We start from the raw sequence: 23030 nt of genomic DNA on the forward strand, positions 1-23030 counted from the left end.
TTACCCTCCTGGATTCCCTCTTGGGCCTTCTTTCTGTGGTAAGGAAGAGTTGGGCAAGGGGTGAGGAAAGGGGCCCTCACAGGCCCACCAGTGTCCCAACTCATATGGGAGTGTCAGATCTGAGGACAGTCCCCGTACATCTCTCCAGGTCCACCTAAGCCCTGGACAGTCCTCTCACATCACAGAGATACATAGACCCTCTTTTGAAGACTGTAGCCCCGGAGAAACTTATCCAGAGAAGAGTAAGAGAACTCCCAGCAGCGTTGTGGTGATAAGCACCAGTTTAAACAAAGCAAATGTCCACTGACAGGACAAGGGATTTATAAACAGTGGTGTCATCATGCAACAGAAAATAAGCTAATGAATTACAGCTACACAGTCAATGAAGTCATAAAGCTCAGTAAAAAAAAAAAAAAAACAGTTTCATAAAAACAGAATATGATTCCTATGATTCTATCCCTTTGGAGATCAAACAGGCAAAACCAAAGATTGTGCATGTGTAGGAATGCCTACAAAATGCATAGAGAGTGGAACTATGAAGATAAACAAAGGAAGTGAACCTAAGGAATTCAGGGTGGGGTCCATTCTCCCAGGAGGGAGAGGGATGCAGTCATTGTTAAGCATGCGGACATCTGAAATCCCAGGAATTTATTTCTTGTGTGTGTGTGTGTGTGTTAGGATTTTTTTTTTTTTAATTTTGCATTGTAGTATAGTTAATTTACAGGCTTTCCTGGGGGCTCAGATGGTAAAGAATCTGCTTGCAATGCAAGAAACCTAGGTTCCATCCCTGGGTCGGGAAGATCCCCTGAAGAAGGAAATGGCTACCCACTCCAGTATCCTTGCCTGGGAAATCCCATGAACAGAGGAGACTGGTGGGCTGTATAGTCCATGGGGTCAAAAAGAGTCGGACACAACTGAGCAACTGACACACACGCACACATAGTTAATTTACAATGTTGTGTTAGTTTCAGATGTACAGCACCGTGATTCAGTTCTACAGGAACTGATTTCTTAAGCTTTGATCAGGTACCCAGGGGTTCTGTTGCATTCATCTTTAACTATACATATCCAACATATACATACTTCTATCCCTGAGCTGGTTAGTAGGGAATTCCAGAAGTTTGCTAGTCCCTTTGTATGTGTATGTGTGCGCACTCAGTCATGTCCGACTCCTTGCAACCCCATGGACTGTAGCCCATCAGGCTCCTCTGCTCATGGGATTTCCCAGGCAGAATACTGGAGCACGTTGCCATTTCCTTCTCCACAGGATCTTTTCTGACCCAGAGATGGAGCTCATGTCTCTTGTGTCTCCTGCACGGGCAGGCAGATTCTTTACCAGCTGAGCCACGAGGGGAGCCCCATACATACTTCTATGTGCATAATACATTCACAATAAGTATTTTTAGGAGAGAGGATGAGTGTGAAGAGAGAGTGAAGAGGTTGAGTGAGGAACTCAGAATGCTGGCTATGCTGGAAAGAGGAGAAGCTAAAGAGGGTCCAGGTTGAAGAAGTTATATAGCCTCAGCTAAGAGACGGGGCCGCTTGCTGAGAAGGAGATCCGGGGTTAGGGTGGGGGACTCAGGAGAATGGACAGGATTGGAAAGGAGCCGGGGGTTGGGGAGAGGCGGGAGAGGCTCTTCCAGTACCTAAAGTGGCACCCAGTGCCAAGCTAAAGAGAGCCTGCAGAGAAGAGCTGAGGGATGGACTGTGAGTGGTACTTTGGCTGGACAGGGAAGAAAGGGAGAGAGAAGGGCCTGACAGAAAAGAGAAGACCAGGTGGCTGGAGGTCCCCCTGGGGAAGCAGGGCAGATATACTTGCTGCCCTCCAGGAGGGAACAATATGAGGGCTACTAAGAGAATGGTATGTTGGCATTTTAAATTGCAGAGAGGATGTAGTTCCAAGTGCTGATAATCACCAGAGAATGATTCTGGGAAGAACATGGATGAGATAAGAGTCAAGATAAAAGTTGTTGGAAAGAAGTCAAGAAGCTTTAAAAAAAACCTGTAATACAGGATGTGGAAGGGAAGGGGTCTGGGTGGAGGTGGAAGAGAGACCTTTGACAATGTACCCCTGTACACTTTTTTGAATTCTGAGCCCTGCAAAGGACTCTATGAAAACTTAAACCAAAATAAATTTTAATTGGAGTGTGGATTGGGTCATTTGCCTGAACACTGGCAGGCCTGGAAGTCAGTTTCTCATGGCAATAAGCAGCACTCTTGAAGTTGGGAGGAAAGGGTGTTTGGCATGAAGTGGAAGAGTTCTGCTCCTGGGATTGACAAGGAGCTAGGAGAATCCACCACCATCTCCCCAGACCTCATGCTGAGCAAGGCTGGGGAGGTGACTTGGAGGAGGGGAAAGGTCATGGGCTGCAGGAAGAACTAAATTCCCCGTGAAGCAGGAAGGGGAAGGAAGAGTTTATCAGGAGGTTGTTATGAGAGGGTTCCAAAGAGCTGGAAGGAACAGGTTATTGGAGAAGAGGCCAGCAAAAATCGAGGGCAGGAGTACATTTTAGGAGATGGATGGGAGTTTAAGAAAGATGGCTTTACAAATAGAGGGGACTGATGTGAGCCGTTTGTTTTTATAGAGTTTCTTTTCTCAAGCTGTGAGCCCCTGTTATCATCGCCTGAACAGGCTGCCCTTTTCACCAGGATTCCTACAGTGAGGGCAGCGCTGAGTGTGGGGCAAAGGAGAGGGAGGGAGAAGCTGGAGATTTTGTTGTAAGACAGGAAAGTCTTTTCAGCTGATGGATTAAAAACCCGGGCAGACTTCTTTCCTCCTTTCTCTTGGTTGCTCAAGAAATAGTTGTTTGGATCTGGGCAAAGCACAGTTGCAAAAGTAAACCCACTGCCAAAAATACTTTGAATGCCACAGGAAAATGTCTCAGCTTTCCTACTGCTTACACATTTCCTACCGGGCCACTGCTCACCTCAATCAGTAACCAAGAGTGCTGCTCTAAGCCCTGAGCTTGCTAGTCCCCTGAGAAGTGGGGACTGCGCTGTGTCTTTGTTGCTGCATGGTCTTTAGTTGCAGGGAGCAGGGGGCTATTCTCCAGTTGTGATGAGCAGGCTTCTCATTGCCGTGGTTTCTCTTGTTGCGGAGCACATGTTCTAGGGTACTCGGGGTTCAGTAGTTGTGGCTCTCCAGCTCCAGAGCACAGGCTCAATAGTTGCATCACACAGGCTTAGTTGCTCCATGGCACGTGTGATCTTCCCAGACCAAGGAACAAACCCCTGTTGCCTGCATTGGCAGGCAAATTCTTTACCACTGAGCCACCAGAAGCCTGTAAACAACTCTTGGGAAATTTGGTAATGAGGAAAAGAGATAAGATAGGGAAACAGAATTTTTAAAGTCCTTTTGAAAATTTCAGTCTATCCCCCAATTAAGCAAAGGTGAAGGGAGGTCTCATTGATTCAGCACATACTATGTGTCAGGCTCACTTGAACTTTACATTAGCCCTGTGAGGGATCAGGGCCTCCAATTTAAAGATAAAGATACTGTGATTCAGAGAAGGAACTTGCCCAGAGGCCCTCTTTTCATATGTAGTGGGATATGGCTTTGAGCCTAGGGGTGTCTGAAAATCTGACAAAAATGCCAACAGAATCCATGTGGCCTAACAACACATATTTCTACAAAGAGGGCATTTTAGAATAGAGAGAACTGGCTCAAGGCGGCTCAGGGGTAAAGACTCTGCCTGAAATGCAGGAGACCTGGGTTCTATCCCTGGGTGGGGAAGATCTGCTGGAGGAGGGTATGGCAACCCACTCCAGTATTTTTGCCTAGGGAATCCCATGGACAGAGGAGACTGGCAGGCTGCAGTCCATAGCGCCGCACTGTCAGACATGACTGAAGCGACTAAGCATCAGTAGGGTGAAGGCAAAAAAGAGAATTTAAAAGAGAAAGGCAAAGAGTAGAGGCACTATCTGAACACTTCCCTCACTTCCCAACTAAAAGAGCATCCCTTAAGTTCAGGATCCAGTTTAAGTCAGGAGCAAACTTTTTATGGGTGGATGCCGGCTGAACTGAAGAGGAATGACTTCAACAGTCAGTCATTTATTGTATGACTTTTATTGCAAAACATAACCCAGGACATGATTCATGCAATCAAGAAGTTGGCAATCTAATGGAGAAACCATTAGACTGAACACAGATATTAAACAGTCCACCAAAACTGATGTGTAAGGATAATGCTCTAGTCTACTGGAGAATGTAATAAACAAATCCAGGCGGCAAGCAAAAGAGGCTTCTTCACCTGGACTTGGTTGGGTGCAGAAATGAGTACAGGTATATGAGAGGTGCAAGGAAGAAGGCGGGAAGGGAACCAGTCTTCAAGACGCTCAAAAACGCCGGTGTTGAAGCGCAGAGACGGCAGTCTGGGAGGAACAGAGAAAGAGAAGGCAACAGGGCAGAACTGAGGGAGGACTTTGTTCAGGGAGATGGAGTTCTGACCTTGTTAGTATGGAGGAGCAGGGGCAGGATGGACGCTTGTCCTACTAATACATATCTTCACATAATTAGAAGAATTAGTACTAGGTCTATTATATTGTAGGGGGTGAAATGGGCAAGGTCATCGACCTTACGAGGGCGTTTGCCGTGGCAAGAAGTTAGAATCGATTCTGAGAATGGAGGGAAGGAAAGGATAGTTGTGATTTGCTAAGATTTTGAGACAGAGGAGAGGAAGTGGAGGATTGTCTGGCCTTGTAGAAAGTTAAAATATCTTTTAGGCCGGGAGTGCTGAGGTGTTTACCAACTTCAGAACAGTTGCAAAAATCTGAAAGCGTGGCTGGAGGAAGTATGAACAGAATCAACAGTGGATGAAGGCATAGGCAACCAACAACCACCAACATCTCGGTAGCCACCGGGCGGTCTGGGACGCCAGGAGGGGCAGTGGCTGCAACTCTGGCTCCGCTTCGCGCAGCTGGGTCAGAGAAGTACCGCACGCGTGAGCAGGTGGCAGCGCCGCCCGCGGGGAGCCAGGCAGGCTAGGAGACCAGAGGGCGGAGAGCGCACGTTGGGGGGCGAGGAGCAAGCTGCGCGGCCGGCCGCAGGGAATGGGGAGGGCGGGCCCCAGCGAGCGGGCCTCCGCGCGGCATTTGGCACGCACGCGCAGACGGGCCGCGGGGCCCGGAGGCACAGAGGAGGGGGAGCCAGAAAGAGGGGGGGTGCGGAACGTATTTCCGCTCTGGCGGACAAATAATACCGGCCAAAGGAGAGGCCAGGCCGTCCGGCCCTTTAACCGTGTGGGGGGAGCTGGTGAAGAAAGGGGGGTCGGGAAAGGGGGAATCCTGCTCCTTTAATTCCCTCCCCTCTTCCTCCTCCCCGAGTTCTCGACGACGCCGCCGCGCGCGGGGCCTGGAACACACTGCACGAGCCGCCCCCGCCCCTCCCCCCTTACGCCCACGCGGAGCCGGCCCCGCGCGCGCGCCCCGTGCACCCCCGCGCCTGCGCGCTGCCCAGGCCCTGCCCGTGTGTGGGGGCGCAGTCGGCCCCGGGGGGGGGTGGGGGAAATAAGGGGGGGAAAAAAACAGCGCGCGGAACCCAGCCAGGTGAGCGGCGCGTGCACTCAGGGTCGTGGGGCGGGGGGGGGGGGGGGGGGGGGCGTGCCACGGAGTTCTGAACGTGGGGGGGGCGTGCACGGTGCGTGCAGGCAGGGGGGGTGGACGTGAAAGCCGCGTGCAAACGTGCAAGGGGGCGGCGGAGGAATGGGGCAGCGGGTAAAAGGGGCGGGGTGAGAAGAGGCTGCAACCGGGGTCACCCCAGAACCCCAGGCCTCTGCTCCCTCTTCTGCCGACCTTCCCCTGTGGGCGCGGGCTCGCCCCATCATCGCGGGCGGTAGGGCTGGGGGTGTGGACGCCGCTGCCCCGCCCCCGGGAACCACGCCTCCCTTCTCCCGAAGGGACAGCGCCTCCCCGGGGGCTGGGGAAACTGAGGAAGAGGCTTGAAGACTGGGTGATCTGATGCTGGGGAGCCCTGCCAAGAATGGGAGCGCAAGGCCTGGGGCCTTGGCTTAGCAAAGCCAGAGACCTTTGTCTCTGACCCGTTTCCTTCCCAACCAGGGTTGCCCACCCCCCGCCACAATGGCCTCTGGGGTGGAAGTCCTGCGCTTCCAGCTGCCTGGCCACGAGGCTGCTACCCTGCGGAACATGAACCAGCTTCGCGCAGAGGAGCGGTTCTGCGACGTGACCATTGTGGCCGACAGCCTCAAGTTCCGTGGCCACAAGGTCATCCTGGCCGCCTGCTCGCCGTTCCTGCGGGATCAGTTCCTGCTGAATCCCAGCTCTGAGCTGCAGGTCTCACTGATGCACAGTGCACGCATAGTGGCTGACCTGCTCCTCTCTTGCTATACGGGCGCCCTGGAATTCGCCGTCAGGGATATCGTTAATTACCTGACGGCTGCGTCCTACCTGCAGATGGAGCACGTGGTGGAGAAATGCCGGAACGCCCTCAGCCAGTTTATCGAGCCCAAAATAGGCCTCAAAGAGGATGGGGTCAGCGATGCCAGCCTTGTGAGCAGTGTCAGTGCCACCAAATCCCTGCTCCCTCCTGCCAGGACCCCAAAGCCAGCCCCCAAACCCCCGCCCCCGCCCCCTCTCCCCCCTCCACTCCTGAGGCCTGTGAAGCTAGAGTTCCCGCTGGATGAGGACCTGGAGCTGAAGGCCGAGGAAGAGGATGAGGACGAGGACGAGGACGTGTCTGACATCTGCATCGTCAAGGTGGAATCAGCCCTGGAGGTGGCACACCGGCTCAAGCCTCCCGGGGGCCTGGGAGGAGGTCTGGGCATTGGAGGCTCTGTGGGCAGCCACCTTGGGGAGCTGGCCCAGAGCAGCGTGCCTCCCAGCACTGTCGCCCCACCGCAGGGTGTGGTGAAAGCCTGCTACAGCCTGTCTGAGGACGCGGAAGGGGAGGGCCTGCTCTTGATCCCTGGAGGCCGGGCCAGTGTGGGGGCCACCTCAGGCCTTGTGGAGGCAGCAGCGGTGGCCATGGCTGCCCGGGGGGCGGGGGGCAGCCTGGGGGCAGGGGGCGGCCGGGGACCCCTGCCCGGAGGCTTTTCCAGCGGAAATCCCCTAAAGAACATCAAGTGCACCAAGTGCCCGGAAGTGTTCCAGGGCGTGGAGAAGCTGGTCTTCCACATGCGGGCGCAGCACTTCATCTTCATGTGCCCGCGCTGCGGCAAGCAGTTCAACCACAGCAGCAACCTCAACCGCCACATGAACGTGCACCGCGGCGTCAAGTCGCACTCGTGTGGCATCTGCGGCAAGTGCTTCACGCAGAAGTCCACGCTGCACGATCACCTCAACCTCCACTCGGGAGCGAGGCCCTATCGCTGCTCCTACTGCGACGTGCGCTTCGCTCACAAGCCGGCCATTAGGCGGCACCTCAAGGAGCAGCACGGCAAGACCACAGCAGAGAACGTGCTGGAGGCTAGTGTGGCCGAGATCAATGTCCTCATCCGCTAGCGAGGCGGGCGCCGGGGCCCTGGGCGAGGTGGGGAGGGGCTCCCTGGTCCAGGAGAATAGGGGGGTGGGGGGTCGGGGGGCAGGCAGGTACAGTGGGAGCCTGAGCAGACACACAGCAAGGGGCCGAAGATTCCTTGGAGAGAAGACCCTGCCTCTTCAGAAGGAAAGGATGGAGACAGGGAGAGTTCTTTGAGAAGGCCAAGGGAATAGGGGTCCCAGAGAAAGAGTTTCTTCTCTTGGAGGTGCATGGATATGTGGAGGGAGGGAAAAGGGCTTATGGAATGAGGTGGTAGTTGGGGGGGAAAGACTGGAAAATGTTTTATTCCTGGCTAAGGCTGCCCAGGAAGAGGTTCTGACATTTCTTGAAGGGGGGAGGGGGGGCGGCGCGGGTGGGAAGTGGGAGGGAATCTGGCAGGAGGTAGCTTACCTGCTCCTGCTTGGAATAGATCCTTGGGAGAGGGAGTGGTAGGGGGAAAGGATGACTGAATTCTGGAGAAGGGAAGGGGAGACAGTTCTTGCATGCTGGGGAAATGGGATGGGTACAAGACTCACCAAAATTCTAGGCAGAACAAAATAAGATGGCAGGTAAGAGAATATGGGGGTGAGCAGCCTGGGTAGATACTGGGAAGTGGGGTACAACAGCAAGAACTACAAATAGTGGTGGGGGTGGGGGGTAGGGCACTTAGATGAGAGTACACAGAAGGGCTGTTGTGGGGGGAGGGAGAGTAGTAGAGACTTATACAGTATTTTTTAAGAAAACAAAACGTATTTTTTAGGATTTTTTCTGGAGTTTGGGGTTTTAGTTTTTCGGCTTTTGTTTTACACAAAATAAAAAAAAAACAAACTTTTTTTTCTTTATACTCTGTCTGGCAACTGCGTGTAAATGACTATCCCACCTTAGACCATCCCACCCTCTGATGTCATTTGCTAAGTACTCAGAGGTCACAACTCATGCAGGTCTCATGCCTAAAGGAGCCTTGACAGGGGAAGGGAAATGTGACAGGTGGGCTCCTCTAGCCAGAGACCCTCCCAGTTCTGCATCCTCAATTTCTGTCAGCTCACAGCACAAGTGTTCAGTGATTTTTTGGCAGAGGTGTTGAACAGATAACCTGCTCCAGTTGAGGAGTTGGGTATGACGGCTAGGGATGAGCTATAGTTGTGATCACTGTGCCCATTAAAATTGTTAAGCAGAAGCCTGTGTTTGGGCATTTGGTCTGGGGAAAGGGCTCATGTCCTGGAGAAAGCTAAAAACCGCTGTTTGGATTCTGGTATGGAGAAGACTACAATTCCCAGAAAGCTCTGAAACGGTTCTTAACCAGAGAACTACAGTTCCCAGAAGCCCTTGAATTGGCCTCAGGTGCCCTATATCCTAACCATTTGCCTGTGTAGAATATTGCAAGTACAGCTATTTTCCAAACTTTGGCCAGATGTAAGACCTAAAGAGATGGTACCCTGAATATTGCTATCAAAGTTCTGTGTCTCGGTGTAATACCATTCGTACTTCCACTACTGGCTGGGCTATGACCCACGGAGTGCCTAGTATGCTTGTGAAGTGTTTGGCAAAAAAAAAAAAAGGTTACTTACTAGAGTGTCTGCAGATAGTAATGTCTCGGGCCTCTGGGGGCTTACCTGGATCCCTAGTGCACGTGGTGGCTTAACATGTCTGGCATAAACGGGTGACACATTCAGTCCCAGGTTTTCAAAAGGGGTCGCTGCTCCAGGGTACACTGAAGCCGCATGCTAGGACCAGCTAAGACTAAAGGTGTCCTCCGCGCGTCCCCATCGCCCCCTTCTTGCTCGTTAGAGAAGCGAGGCCAAGAGGCCCAGGCTTCAATCCAGTGACCCAGAAAACTAGAAAGCAACCAGAAGCGGGAGAAGCACACGCGGGTAGGATTGGATATACAGACTGCCGAGAGCCGGAAGGCTCAGACGCTCCGCTAATTACCTAAAGCCAGGTGGGAGATGGAGAAGCCACACCTGGAGACCCAGGCGTGCCTCGCCTTCGGTTCCCAGCTGAGTGAGGCCAGGAATGGCAGCAATTCTCCCCTGCCGCTCCCAGTTTAGGACAGGAACTGCCATCTCCGAGGCCGCTCTTGGGAAAAAAAATGGCCAGAAAGCGCGTAGTGGCTCCTTTAAGGCTCCTCTCAGCCCTCCCTCCCAACCCACGTGACCCGGGGCGGCCGCGCGCCGGCTCGGCCCCCCGCGCAAGCGGCGATGGCGGCGGCGGCGGGAGCTGCAGCGGCGGCGGCCGCCGAGGTGCGGAAGGGGAGGGGGAGAGGCGGGTGCATGCCCGCGCGCGCGCCCGGGGGAAGCGCGCGCCCGTGCAATGCTCCGGGGGTGCAACGGGGCCGGGGGGCCCGAGCGAGACTTGCAGCAATCCGGAGGGCCAGCACCGGGGGCGGATGAGGGGACCAGGGGGTGGGAGGTGGGGGGAGTGGGCACGGAGGCGCGCGTGCAGCCGCCGGCTGCCCCCGAGTGGGCAGCGGGCGCCGGGGCCCCAGGAACACGCGCGAGGGGCACGAGGGGCCGTCCACCGGGCTGGGGGGCAGCGGGCGCTGGAGGGGTTGGTGCCCGGGGTCCCCGCGGCCTGGGGGACAAAGGGGGAGCGGCGCGTGCAGCCGGGAGGAGGGGGCGGGGCCGGGGCGCAGAGGCCCCGCCCCCTCCCCCTCCTCTCTTCTCGGCCCCTGAGATGCGGGGTCTGCCTAGAGGGAGGGGGCTGATGCGGGCCCGGGGGAGGGGTCGTGCGGCCCCTCCGGGCAGCCGAGGCCGCGGAAGAGGGGGGGGCCATAGAGGAAGAGGTAGGCCCCGGAGCCTGCTCTCTCTACCCAGGGCCCAGGCGTCCTGGGCCCCCCATCTTCCTACCGGACTGACCAGCCGTCCTATCCCTTGTGTCCCCTCCCAGGGGGAGGCCCCCGCTGAGATGGGGGCGCTGGTGCTGGAGAAGGAGCCCAGAGGAGCCACCGAGAGAGGTGAGTGCAGTAGAAACGGGCCCTGTTGGACCTTCGCCTCCCCCACAACACATGATCTCCTGAGCCCTTAGCCCTGGACTTCTTCTCTTCCATTACAGTTCATGGCTCTTTGGGGGACACCCCTCGTAGTGAGGAGACCCTGCCCAAGGCCAACCCCGACTCCCTGGAGACTGCTGGCCCCTCATCCCCAGCCTCTGTCACGGTCACTGTCGGCGATGAGGGGGCTGACACCCCTGTAGGGGCCACACCACTCATTGGGGATGAACCCGAGAATCTCGAGGGAGATGGGGACCTCCATGGGGGTCGTATCCTGCTGGGTGAGAGGCTGGGGGAGTCTGGGGAGGGGTGAGGTGGGGTAACTTCTGACTCTGCCTTCCCTCTTATCTTGTCTCCTGCCTGCCTGCCTGTGTTTTCCAGGCCATGCCACAAAGTCGTTCCCGTCTTCCCCCAGCAAGGGGGGTGCCTGTCCCAGCCGAGCCAAGATGTCAATGACAGGGGCCGGAAAATCACCCCCATCAGTTCAGAGTTTGGCTATGAGGCTGCTGAGTATGCCGGGCGCCCAGGGGGCCCCAGCAGCAGGGCCTGACCCCCCTCCAGCCACAGCCAGCCCAGAGGGGCAGCCCAAGGTTCATCGAGCCAGGAAAACCATGTCCAAACCAGGAAATGGACAGGTGAGGCTTAGGGGGATGGCTGTGGGAGTGGGAGAGACAGGGTAATTAACCATAAACCCCTTGGGCTGCTTTTTTACAATTTAGTTTCAGGCCTTTTCTTATCCAATACGTGACTGCTTCACATATTTACCAAGGGGGCTACTATATGTCAGATTCTTTACTGGGGCTTAATCTAGGAACATACCAGATGCCTATCTTGCTGGGGTTTATGCTGTTAGGGAGAGGAGAGTAGAAGATACAAATGTTGAAAAGTTAATTATGTCGTCATGTCTTAATTACTCTTATGATAACAACTATAGAGACTTCAAACCACCGTTCCTTTCTACCTCCAAGCAAGCCCCAAGGGAACTTCTCCCTCCCTTCTTTGAAACTGTTCCTGCTGTTTTAAAGGTTTTACTGTGAATCTCTACAGAGAAGGAGACAAAAGGGAAGTAACAAGAGCCCCAGAATCTCAGAAGTTTTATGACAGTGTTTTTAGGGCTCTTGATATCATGTTGTTCTGAGTTTGTTTTGGGTAGCTTTGATCAAGGCCTTAATTTGTGTTTTTCCATGTGGAAAGGAGGGGGCAAGGGGCCTGCTTCTGTGTGTATGAATGGTTGAGTGTTAGAAGGGGAATATGGCTTGACATGGTTCTTATTGCCAGAGAACTTTGGATGGCATTTCTGAGGGTGTGGCTCACCATCCCACCCCAACCTGGGGCTCTCAGTTCATCCAGACAGAACCTTAGATGCTCCCTGACCCAAGTGTGCTCCCTCTCGGCCCCCAGCCCCCAGTCCCTGAGAAGCGGCCCCCTGAAGTGCAGCATTTCCGCATGAGTGATGACGTGCACTCGCTGGGGAAGGTGACCTCAGGTCAGTCCCATCCCCCACCTACCTGTGGCTTGCTATGGCCTGTGCTAAGGGCTTAGAGTGCCAGCCTCACTCCTTTCCATCTCTGTCTCTCCTTCCAGATGTGGCCAAAAGGAGGAAGCTGAACTCAGGAGGTGGCTTGGTGAGCCAGGAGGGGCTGGGAACAGGGCCTCTCCCCCTGAGGGCTGCTCTGAGGCAGCCCCAGAGCTGGGGTTCCATCTTACCCTCACGGGAAATGGGTTGGTGAGTTGGTGATGCCAGCAGCATCAATTTTTCTGCAATCTTTTTCTAGTCAGAAGAGTTGGCTTCTACACGGACTTCGGGAGAAGTGACCTTGGAGAAGGGGGACCCCGGGTCCCTGGAGGAGTGGGAAACGGTGGTGGGGGATGACTTCAGCCTCTACTATGATTCCTATTCTGTGGATGAGCGGGTGGACTCTGACAGCAAGGTGAGAGGGAGCCGGCCACTCTCCCAGCCATGCTTCCCCCGCATCCAGGGCTCATTTCTCCAGTCTTTGCTGCCCCACTTTTTCCTCTCTTTCCTTTTCTGAACACCCACTAGTTCACTGCCCCATACTATCTATAACTTATTTCCATTGTGTGCTCCACCCCATACCATCCCCTTGTCCCTCTCCACAGTGATAATCACCACCCTGGACTTAGGGTTTAACATCTCATTTTATGGTTTATTTGTTTGCTTGTTTATTCCTTTGCTTCTTGTTTGGTTTGTTTCACATGTATGTTTGGTTTGTTTCACATGTGTGTTTGCCCATGCAACATAATGCTTAGTCTTGCCTCTTTTACTTTTTGTTTGTTTTATAATGGAATCTTTCAGGTACACATAAAAAATAGAATAGTGAGCCCCCAGGTAGCCATCACCCAGCTCAAAGGATTATCAATACACAGCAGACCTTGACTCATCTCTTCCTCCTTTAATACCTATACCTACTGGATTGGTTCGAAGCAAATGCCAGGCACCATTTCATTTTATCTAGAAACATTTCCATAAGTCTCTGTAAACATAAGACCTCTGTTTTCAAAAGATTTACAGATGATTTTTTTTTTTTTTTTTGCCGAACCATGTGGCTTACAGGTATCTTAGTTTCCCAACCAGGGATAGAACACATGCTTCCTACAGGGGAAGCATGGAGACCTAACCACTGGACCTCCAGGGAAATCCCTACAAATGATTCTCTAATCCCATCCCCTTGCTACCAGTCAGTCTTCGCACTTTCTCAGTTGTTTCATAAATGGGTTTTCACTTGTCAAGTTTCAAATGAGGTCCACACATTGATCTGACTATTTGTCTTAGGTCTCTCTTGGTATATAGGTTCCCTGCCTTCTAAAAAAAATAAGCTTTTTTTTTGCCATTCATTTGTTAAAGGAACCAAGTCAATTGTCCTGCAGAATTCTTCACACTTAGGAGTTGGCTGATTGTGTGGGAACTGACATGTAATTCTCTGTCCAGTGTTTCTTCTTGTAAACTCATGGATCTAGAAGTGTGATCAGCCTCAGAGGCCTGTTATTTTTCTTTCTAGTTTGGTAAGACTTGATAGCAGGTGCTTCCTGTTGTATCATCAGGTGTTGGACATTTGGCCTTTTATTAGTGAAGTTAAGATCAGTGAATTGAGATGGTATCATCCTGATTTCATTATAGCATTTCTGATTAGCTTTTCATGTAGTGTTTTCAGTCTCGCCTGTTTATGAACTTCATAGAGTCTCATACTATACATTTGTTATCTGGAACTTCTTTTTTTTTTATTTCCTGCTTACTATTATGTTGCCAAGATCATCACATTTTTGCATGTCACCATAGCACCTTATTTTTCATTGCTGTATAACATGCCATACCCCCTCTTTGTACCCAGCCTTTCCTTCCTCTCCTGTCCACAGTCATCTTCACCAGGGAACCATCCGTGGGGAATTATGGTTTTCTTGATCACACCTCCTTCTCTGAGTCCCAGGGGTTGGATGTGTCCTACCCTGCCTCTCTCCCAAGTTCTCTCCAAGAGCGAGCTGTGGCCTGGGGTCGCCACAGCTTTACCTCTCTTCCAGTCTGAGGTCGAAGCTCTGGCTGAACAACTGAGTGAGGAAGAGGAAGAAGAGGAAGAGGAAGAGGAGGAAGAAGAAGAAGAGGAGGAGGAGGAAGAAGAAGAAGAGGAAGATGAAGAGTCCGGCAATCAGTCTGACAGGGTAGGATTGGAGGCTGGCGGCCCCGGAGGAATGGAGACTGCAGGACCGGAGGTCTGAGTCCTCCAAGGAGGAGGGTTACGGGCTGGGGGCCACCCGACTCCCTAATGCTCCTCCTCCTCCCCCAGAGTGGTTCCAGCGGCCGCCGCAAAGCCAAGAAGAAATGGCGGAAGGACAGCCCGTGGGTGAAGCCATCACGGAAACGGCGGAAACGAGAGCCTCCAAGGGCCAAGGAGCCACGAGGTAAGGAGGCTCCTCTGCTTTGGGGTCCCCTCCTCCAGCCCCCTCCTGGCCCCCAGAGAGTGCGCATGCACACCCACGCTCCGCATGCAGCCCCGCGTCCAGGCACCTGTGAGCTCGCACTCTCACTCTCTCTGTCTCTGTGTCAGGAGTGAATGGTGTGGGCTCCTCAGGCCCCAGTGAGTACATGGAGGTCCCTCTGGGGTCCCTGGAGCTGCCCAGCGAGGGGACCCTCTCTCCCAACCACGCTGGTAATTGCCAATTGCCGATTGCCGGGATAGGGAGCCACTAGGGGTGCCCTCAGGGCTGGAGGGAATGGGGAGGAGGGGGACCCCGCTGGAGCTGGGGTGTCCATGACCAGACTTTGGGGGTTCTGGAGCATGGAGGGAAAGTCAGGGTGGGGGTGAGAGGCCCCATGAGGGGTCCTGGAGGGTGAGAGGCTGGGCCTCCCTCAGCTCCCTGTTCCCTCTGTCCAAGGGGTGTCCAATGACACATCTTCGCTGGAGACAGAGCGCGGGTTTGAGGAGCTGCCCCTCTGCAGCTGCCGCATGGAGGCCCCCAAGATAGACCGCATCAGCGAGAGAGCGGGTCACAAGTGCATGGCCACGGAGAGCGTGGATGGAGAGGTGGGCCCAGGGGGTGGCAGGCGAGATGCCAGGGCAACCAGCCCCAGAGCCCAGCCTCACCTCTTGTCACCCGGCCTCACTGCCCACAGCTGTCCGGCTGCAATGCTGCCATCCTCAAGCGGGAGACCATGAGACCATCCAGCCGCGTGGCCCTGATGGTGCTCTGTGAGACCCACCGCGCGCGCATGGTCAAACATCACTGCTGCCCCGGCTGTGGCTACTTTTGCACGGCGGTGAGTGACCAGCAGGGCAGCCAGGCGGCATGCCCCCACAGGGGCAGGGGCTTCCGGAGCCTGACCATGTTGTTTCCCCGCTTCTAGGGCACCTTCCTGGAGTGTCACCCCGACTTCCGTGTGGCCCACCGCTTCCACAAGGCCTGTGTGTCCCAGCTGAATGGGATGGTCTTCTGTCCTCACTGTGGGGAGGATGCATCTGAGGCCCAGGAGGTGACCATCCCCCGGGGGGATGGGGTGACCCCACCGGCTGGCACTGCAGCCCCCGCCCCCCCACCCCTGGCCCAGGATGCCCCCGGGAGAGCGGACACTTCCCAGCCCAGGTACTGGCTTCGCCCTTGCCTTCTGTCTCTTCCCTGCGCCGTCCCCATCCGCCCTAGACATCTGCACCTTCTCCCACAGTGCCCGGATGCGCGGGCAGGGGGAGCCTCGGCGTCCACCCTGCGACCCTCTGGCCGACACCATCGACAGCTCAGGGCCCTCCCTAACCCTGCCCAATGGGGGCTGCCTCTCAGCTGTAGGGCTGCCACCAGGGCCAGGCCGGGAGGCCCTGGAGAAGGCCCTGGTCATCCAGGAGTCGGAGAGGTGAGTAGGGGATGCACACGCAGGCACAGCCGCTAGACTGGGGCTGGGAGTGTGGATCTGTGGCTCGTGGGGCTGATACTTGAATCTGAGGGGCCCTCACCCCGGCAGGCGGAAGAAGCTCCGGTTCCACCCCCGGCAGTTGTACCTGTCCGTAAAGCAAGGGGAGCTGCAGAAGGTGATCCTGATGCTGTGTGAGTATCCCCCTTGTTCGTTCAGCAGACCCTACCTGAGCTCCGCTTATGTGCCCATCCCTGGGCTCAGGGCCAGGAGGGCAGCCGTGTGGGACATGGTCTTTGCCCCAAAGGACTTAGGCTGGTAGGGGACACACACACACAGGTCGCCTGTGATGATAGGGACTGTGGAGGCAATGAGCGCAGAGGCGCTGGGCCCTGTTCTGAGAGCTTCCGCACCTTCACTCACTTGTATCTTCCCAGCGGAGACTCAGAGTGGTGAACTGGCTTGCCCAATGCACAGGGTACTGAGGGGCTGGGGCCATTTGAACTTGGGCAGAGCTGGTGCTCTTAACATCTTGCTCTCACAAGACTGTGCCACGGTGGACATGAGCACAGGGGAGGCCCAGGAGGCGCCACTGTCCTGGCTTGGGGTCCTGAGAAGCCTTCCTGGAGGAGATGCCACCCACCCCCTAGCTTGCTCACCTCGTGTCCCTCCCTCTCCCGGTATGGTGGGCTCTCCCCACAGTGGACAACCTGGACCCCAACTTCCAGAGTGACCAGCAGAGCAAGCGCACACCCCTGCACGCGGCTGCCCAGAAGGGCTCTGTGGAGATCTGCCATGTGCTGCTGCAGGTCAGCGTGGGCCCCGCCTGGGACCACTAGCACCCCACCCCACCCCCACCCAGCCCCTTCCTGGTGCCATCAGCCCCTCTGTGCAGGCTGGAGCCAACATCAATGCCGTGGACAAGCAGCAGCGGACGCCACTGATGGAGGCCGTGGTGAACAACCACCTGGACGTGGCTCGCTACATGGTGCAGCGTGGGGGCTGCGTCTACAGCAAGGTGCGTGGCCGGACAGGCCCGGGCCGGGCTCAGGGGCCAGGCCTGAGGTGCCAGCCTGAGGGCTCTTCTGCCTGCATCTTCCCCAGGAGGAAGACGGCTCCACCTGCCTCCACCACGCAGCCAAAATTGGGAACCTGGAGATGGTCAGCCTGCTGCTGAGCACGGGACAGGTGGACGTCAACGCCCAGGTCAGCAGCCTGGTCCCCTTTTCTCCCTCGTCTGACCTCTGATCCTTTCCTTGCCTGTCACACTGTTCCTGTCTGTTCCTGTCTCTTTTCCCTGCTTCACTTGTATTTCTCTTTATTCTTTTCAGTTTCTTTCTGTGTTTCTATACCAGTTTTCAGAATGAGTTGCCGTTTTAATCTCTGGAACTGGCCAGTATTAACTCAGTTTTTCACCTGTTGGAGGTGTTTTAGTCTGTGTTCTCCTTGATCTTTGAGCCGTTCCATCCTTTGTCCAGAAGAAACCCCTTGCCACAGGCTCCTGTGGCTTTGAACTGATCCAGTAGTCTTTGAGAGCATCCTTGTCAGCAGCTATCCTGCACCAGACTCAGACTCTACCACTTTCTAGGAAACTCTGTTTCCTTTAAGTGGGAAATATTTTTGTGGAGACTACAACTATCTGTGTACCTGGGGGTGGTTATTGCTATTGGGATCCCTGCTTCTCTTGTGAGTGGGTAGATCTAGGAAATATATTTTAGAAAGAGAAAAATTACTTTGCAGTCTTGAGCCATAGACACTATTAGTCCCAGTTTATAAATGAAGAAATTGAGACCCAGAGACCTCAAATGACCTACCCCCAGACCCCACTGCTTGTGAGTGGTGGAGCCGGGACTCTGTGTGAGCAGGGCGGGAGCTGAGTCTCCACCCTCCCCCTTCCCTCCCCGCCCCCAGGACAGCGGCGGGTGGACCCCCATCATCTGGGCTGCAGAGCACAAGCACATAGAAGTGATCCGCATGCTTCTGACACGGGGCGCGGATGTCACTCTCACCGACAACGTGAGTGAGGGTTTGGTGGGGGTGCCGGAGGCGGGCTCAGTCCTACCCTGTGCCTGGGTGCCGGCTGGGTTCAAGCCTCGCCCCCTTCCACCTCCACAGGAGGAGAACATCTGCCTGCACTGGGCCTCCTTCACCGGCAGCGCCGCCATCGCCGAGGTCCTCCTGAACGCCCGCTGTGACCTCCATGCTGTCAACTACCATGGGGACACACCACTGCACATTGCGGCCCGGGAGAGCTACCACGACTGCGTGCTGTGAGCCCCCCACCCCTGCACACACACCCCTGCATACCCCTCTGCCACCTCTCACGGCCAGGCGCCCCATGGGCTCCCTGTCCCCTCCCAGGTTGTTCTTGTCACGCGGGGCGAACCCTGAGCTGCGGAACAAGGAGGGGGACACGGCGTGGGACCTGACCCCCGAGCGCTCCGACGTGTGGTTTGCCCTCCAGCTCAACCGCAAGCTCCGGCTCGGGGTGGGGAATCGGGCCATCCGCACAGAGAAGATCATCTGCCGGTGAGCCTGGGCTCTCTCCGCACCCAGAGCCCCCTCCCCAGGCCCCTTGGAGCCTCAAAGTCCCCAGAACCACCTCTGTTCCCCCCTGCAACACATATAGCTAGAGTTGCCAGATACAGCAAATAAAAATAGACATCTGGCTAAATTAGAATTTCAGGTGAGCAACGCATACTTAAAATGTTTAAGAGTGTTCTGAGCAGTATATTTGGGACATGAAAGTGAAAGTGTTAGTCACTCAGTCCTGTCCAACTCGGTGACCTCGTGGACTGTAGCCTGCCAGGTTCCTCTGCCCATGGGATTCTCCAGGCAGGAATACTGGACTGGGTTGCCATGCCCTCCTCCAAGGGATCTTGCCAGTCTAGGGTTTGAACCCAGGTCTCCCACATTGCAGGCGGATTCTTTACTGTCTGAGTCACCAGGGAAGCCATGTACTAAAAAAATTATTTCCTGACTATCTGATCTGAAATTCAGATTTTTAACTAAGTGTCCTGCCTTTGATTTGGGAACCTTATTCCCCGCACCCGATGAACCCCCAGAACACCCTCTCCCCTCCCCCAACCCTCTCCTGGCTCCTAGGGAAGCCCTCACCCCTTGCCCTAGCCACCCAGCTCCATCTCCCCTCCTGCCAGGGACGTGGCTCGGGGCTACGAGAATGTCCCCATCCCCTGTGTCAATGGTGTGGACGGGGAGCCCTGCCCCGAGGACTACAAGTACATCTCGGAGAACTGTGAGACATCCACCATGAACATTGACCGCAACATCACCCACCTGCAGGTGAGTGGGGTCCTGGGACCTCCTCCCAAAGGGGCACCCAGAGCCACCAAGTGGAGCTGGGCATGTTGTGGGCCAACAAGGGCCTCTGGCCAAGGTGGTAGGGCTGAAAGGGACCTCTGGTGTGGGCTTGCATCCACCTGGGAAGGGGAGCCTTTTTCTAGGACCTGTGAAGCTGTGTCCTATCACATGGGCTCATGGTGGCCCTAGTGATACCCCCATCAGCAGCATCTTGATTCCCCCTCATCCTGGGACCCTCACCACCACTACCTTACAGTGTGGATCCTAGAGAAAGGACAGCAGTTGGGGGGCTTGTGGGGGGAAGCTGAGGGGCCTGGGCCGATTCTGGGGAGTGAGCTGACCCTGCCTCCTGCCCCAGCACTGCACGTGTGTAGATGACTGTTCCAGCTCCAACTGCCTGTGTGGCCAGCTCAGCATCCGCTGTTGGTATGACAAGGTACATGCCCTGGCGACCCGCCCGTCCACTCCTCCAAAGGAGCTGGCCTCTGACACCAGCTCTCTGGGGCCTTGTCCCTTGCCTTCTATCCTGTGGGGGAAGTAGCAGAGAGGGCAGGGCGAGACCCGAGACTCCTAGGACGTTGCCATGACAGAGACTTGGCCCAGGTATATGCAAATAAAGGGCGATGGCTGTGGGTTTCCTGTTGGATGAACTCAGAGAATACGTGGCCTCCCTGAGTCTGGGGTGGGGTCAGCAGTGGATTTCTCGGTGAAGTCTTGGGAGTCTGGGGCAGCTGAGCGGGGGCACCACATAAAAACCATTGTCCTCCCCTCCCTCGACCCCAGGATGGGCGGCTACTCCAGGAATTTAATAAGATCGAGCCCCCGCTGATTTTTGAGTGTAACCAGGCATGCTCCTGCTGGAGAAACTGTAAGAACCGAGTAGTGCAGAGCGGCATCAAGTGAGTCCCCGCCCCTCGGCCCTCCTCACCCCCCTTTCTCCCTTCTCTCCCTTGGGAAGCTTCCACATCACCTCCCTCAATACCATCCTCTCTCCCACTCCCAGGGTGCGACTGCAGCTCTACCGGACAGCGAAGATGGGCTGGGGCGTCCGTGCCCTGCAGACCATTCCCCAGGGTACCTTCATTTGCGAGTGAGTGGTTGAGGGGGAGGGGTACTTTGGCTTCTGGGGGCACAGGGCTGGGCGCGGGGCCACGGCTGACTCCCAGGCATCCCTCTCTGCCCTCCTCCCTAATGGATCCACTTGGCCAGCCTCCTCTGACCCCCATTCCTGAGCCTCCACTCTGCCCAGGCCACAGGGCCTGCATCTTTCCCTCCCCATCGGTGTCTTTCTGAGCCTCACACTCCCTCTCCCCTGCCCTTCTCAACTGGGGAAAGCCCCAGTTTTAACAGACCAGGGTTTGAGCCCTATTCTGCCACTGGATGTCCTCAGCCAAGTTCACAACCTCTTTAAGCCTCCTCCTTCTTGTCTGCAAAATGGAGGTGATAACAGCTACCCTTCTGTCCACCCCAGGAGCTTCAGGCCTGTCCATCCATCAGTTCTCTTTCCAGCATCTGTAACTTCTCCGTGTCTCCTAGCTTTTACCCCATGGCTTTCAAACTTAATTTTCTTTGGCTTTAAAAAAAAAAAAAAAAAAAGTCATTCAGCCCTATTTGGCTATTTAAGAAACCATTCATTTTTCCTCCATCATGTCATCTCTCAGTTTGACTCAGACAAGCGGCCTCTTCCTGCTAGGTCTCAGTTTCCCCCCCATCCACTCCCTGCTCATCCCTGCCCAGATCTGCCTATACCCTCTCCCTCTGCTGATACTTCCTCTCACGGTCCCCACACCCCGACCCCTGTGTCTCAGTCTGCATTCTCCTGGCATCCGCCACCCCTTTAGCTCTGGCTCCCATGACACCATCCTTACCTGCAACCCATCCTTTCTTCCTCTTCACCAGCTCCTCTCCCTCTGCTTTCCAAACGTGGGTGCTTCCTCCCCAGTTCTTCACAGCTCCTGGGGCTCCATCCCTTCCTGCAGTCCTCACTTCTCTCCTGTCCTCAGCCCGACCTTGCTGGGTGATTCCTCGTCCTCCCCACGTCCACGCCTGAACAGATTCCCCACCCAGGCCCTCTGCCAAGATACTCATCCCTTCACCCCAGAGGCTTGGCACCTCCATGCTCTCCCAAATCATCCTCTGGTGCAGCTTGAACCTTCCCTTTAGCTACCCCACCACTGCTACTCCAGTGGCCCCACACTTCTGACCCCTGCCCCACACTATCGGTCCTGCCTGTTGATCTAGCTGTCCCGGGGGACCCCAACTGGCCAGAGTTTGTTTTCTGTGTACCCTCACATGCCTGTGTCCCCAGACTCCTCTTCCTGATCCCCCTTCTGGATGGGGACCTCCCACCCCCTCCCTCCCACATTATGTCTGCTATCCTTGGGTCACCCACCCCAGCCATGTGGATCTATGAGATTCACGGACAGTGACTGGGGCAGCTGACAAACAGTGAAAGAGAAATCCCGGGCTATGGGGAGAGAGAGGGCCTGGAGCCTACTTCCAGTAATTCCCTGCTTACCTCCAGAACCACTGCTTCCTGCCCAACAGGTATGTTGGAGAACTGATCTCTGATGCTGAGGCTGATGTGAGAGAGGACGATTCTTATCTCTTCGACTTAGACAACAAGGTGGGCAGGAGACCCCCTTGCCATCCTCCTCTCAAGCAGCAGATGGAAACCTGGGGAGGAGGGACTGGGTGATCGGTGGGGCAAGGAGGTTGGCCAGCCAGCGGGGTGGTGGTAGATGTGATGAGTGATGCTCCCCCCTCAGGATGGAGAGGTGTACTGCATCGATGCCCGTTACTACGGCAACATCAGCCGCTTCATCAACCACTTGTGTGACCCCAACATCATCCCCGTCCGGGTCTTCATGCTGCATCAAGACCTGAGATTTCCACGCATCGCCTTCTTCAGTTCCCGAGATATCCGGGCCGGGGAGGAGCTGGGGTGAGGCCTCCTGAGGCTCAGCCAGGGGTGTGGGAGATGCAACAAGCCCCAGACCAAAAGCAGAAGGCTGGCAAGTGCCTGGTTTCCAGGCAAGGATTAGAGCAGAGCCTCTCTGAAGTCACTGTAGACAGAGTCCTGAACCTCAAGGATTTTGAGTCAGTAGATTTGGGATGGGTCGTGAGAGCCTTCACTTCTAACAAGGTCCCAGGCAATGCTGGTGCTGCCGGGGCATTTGAACCTAGGAGGGCTTAGAGCCTCTCTGAAGATGGGAGTGGGTGCTCTGGAGTGGGTCTGGGCCCCACAGATCTCTCGTGCTCCTCTGACAGGTTTGACTATGGTGACCGCTTCTGGGACATCAAAAGCAAGTACTTCACCTGCCAGTGTGGCTCTGAGAAGTGCAAGCACTCGGCTGAAGCCATTGCCCTGGAGCAGAGCCGCCTGGCCCGCCTGGACCCACACCCCGAGCTGCTGCCTGAGCTCAGCTCCCTGCCCCCTGTCAACCCGTGAGATCGTGAGATCAGACCACAGCCTCCATCCAGTTGGACGGCCACCAGCTCAGCAGCCACTTCTGCCGCTTGCCCACAGCCCACGCCTGGGGGCTTTTACTGTTTCCTCTTTCCCTTACCCCTTCACACATTCCTCAGCCAGCTCCCAGCCAGGCCCTGGAGGTCTGACAGCCCCTGTCTCCCAGAGCTGGTTCTTTCCTGGGAGGGTGACTTCAGGGCTGGCCACCCCTCCCCCCATGCGCCCCACCCCACCTCCATTCCCCACCCTGAGCTGAAGTTTGATGAAATTGAGCCTCTGTGCTAATTGATTCCTTTGTTCTCAATAAATGTTGAGTTTATAATAAACTGGGTGACTGTTGGCGGAAAAGCATACACAGCCCGAGGGAATGTGGGTCCAAGGGGCAGAAAGGGGATGGGAAGGAGGCTGGGCAGGTGTGGCCGGTGTG

At 55.5% G+C, this 23030-nt stretch overlaps 2 protein-coding genes across 6 annotated transcripts; both read left to right on the forward strand.

Annotated features, from left to right (window-relative positions):
• Window positions 1–6075: 6075 nt before the first annotated feature.
• Window positions 6076–8648, forward strand: ZBTB12 (zinc finger and BTB domain containing 12). 2 transcript variants are annotated; one of them, XM_070456757.1, is made up of 2 exons: window positions 6076–6282; window positions 6403–8648. In XM_070456757.1, exons 1-2 carry the CDS (start codon window positions 6076–6078, stop codon window positions 7453–7455), a joined length of 1260 nt encoding a protein of 419 aa, XP_070312858.1. In that variant the 3' UTR covers window positions 7456–8648. The 2 variants fall into 2 exon arrangements, with proteins under 2 accessions (XP_070312858.1, XP_020752931.1); XM_020897272.2 differs by having other exon boundaries at window positions 6076–8648.
• A 961-nt stretch (window positions 8649–9609) lies between these two features.
• EHMT2 (euchromatic histone lysine methyltransferase 2) lies at window positions 9610–22929 on the forward strand. 4 transcript variants are annotated; one of them, XM_070456753.1, is made up of 28 exons: window positions 9611–9711; window positions 10358–10424; window positions 10523–10741; window positions 10842–11095; window positions 11862–11946; window positions 12045–12085; window positions 12236–12391; window positions 13998–14135; window positions 14261–14375; window positions 14522–14623; window positions 14850–14998; window positions 15088–15231; window positions 15319–15554; window positions 15634–15816; window positions 15925–16007; window positions 16516–16622; window positions 16709–16831; window positions 16918–17019; window positions 17725–17829; window positions 17929–18083; window positions 18175–18342; window positions 18972–19116; window positions 19493–19570; window positions 19918–20033; window positions 20138–20224; window positions 21682–21760; window positions 21903–22078; window positions 22405–22929. In XM_070456753.1, the coding sequence occupies exons 1-28, from the start codon at window positions 9670–9672 to the stop codon at window positions 22583–22585; spliced, it is 3636 nt and encodes a 1211-aa protein (XP_070312854.1). In that variant the 5' UTR covers window positions 9611–9669; the 3' UTR covers window positions 22586–22929. The 4 variants fall into 4 exon arrangements, with proteins under 4 accessions (XP_070312855.1, XP_070312854.1, XP_020752927.2 ...); XM_070456754.1 differs by lacking the exon at window positions 14522–14623 and having other exon boundaries at window positions 9610–9711; XM_020897267.2 differs by lacking the exon at window positions 9611–9711 and having other exon boundaries at window positions 10100–10424.
• Window positions 22930–23030: the final 101 nt, after the last annotated feature.

Source organism: Odocoileus virginianus, chromosome 27, assembly GCF_023699985.2.
Source record: "Odocoileus virginianus isolate 20LAN1187 ecotype Illinois chromosome 27, Ovbor_1.2, whole genome shotgun sequence".
NCBI classification, from domain to species: domain Eukaryota; kingdom Metazoa; phylum Chordata; class Mammalia; order Artiodactyla; family Cervidae; genus Odocoileus; species Odocoileus virginianus.

What these genes read in the sequence shown, in the direction of transcription:
- ZBTB12 (XM_020897272.2), top strand. Translation starts at nt 6,076, where the DNA reads ATGGCCTCTGGGGTGGAAGTCCTGCGCTTCCAGCTGCCTGGCCACGAG.
- EHMT2 (XM_020897267.2), top strand. Translation starts at nt 10,145, where the DNA reads ATGCGGGGTCTGCCTAGAGGGAGGGGGCTGATGCGGGCCCGGGGGAGG. An exon ending in CCAAACCAGGAAATGGACAG is followed by an intron (nt 11,096 to 11,861) that starts GTGAGGCTTAGG and finishes CTCGGCCCCCAG; the next exon opens with CCCCCAGTCCCTGAGAAGCG. An exon ending in TGAACTCAGGAGGTGGCTTG is followed by an intron (nt 12,086 to 12,235) that starts GTGAGCCAGGAG and finishes ATCTTTTTCTAG; the next exon opens with TCAGAAGAGTTGGCTTCTAC.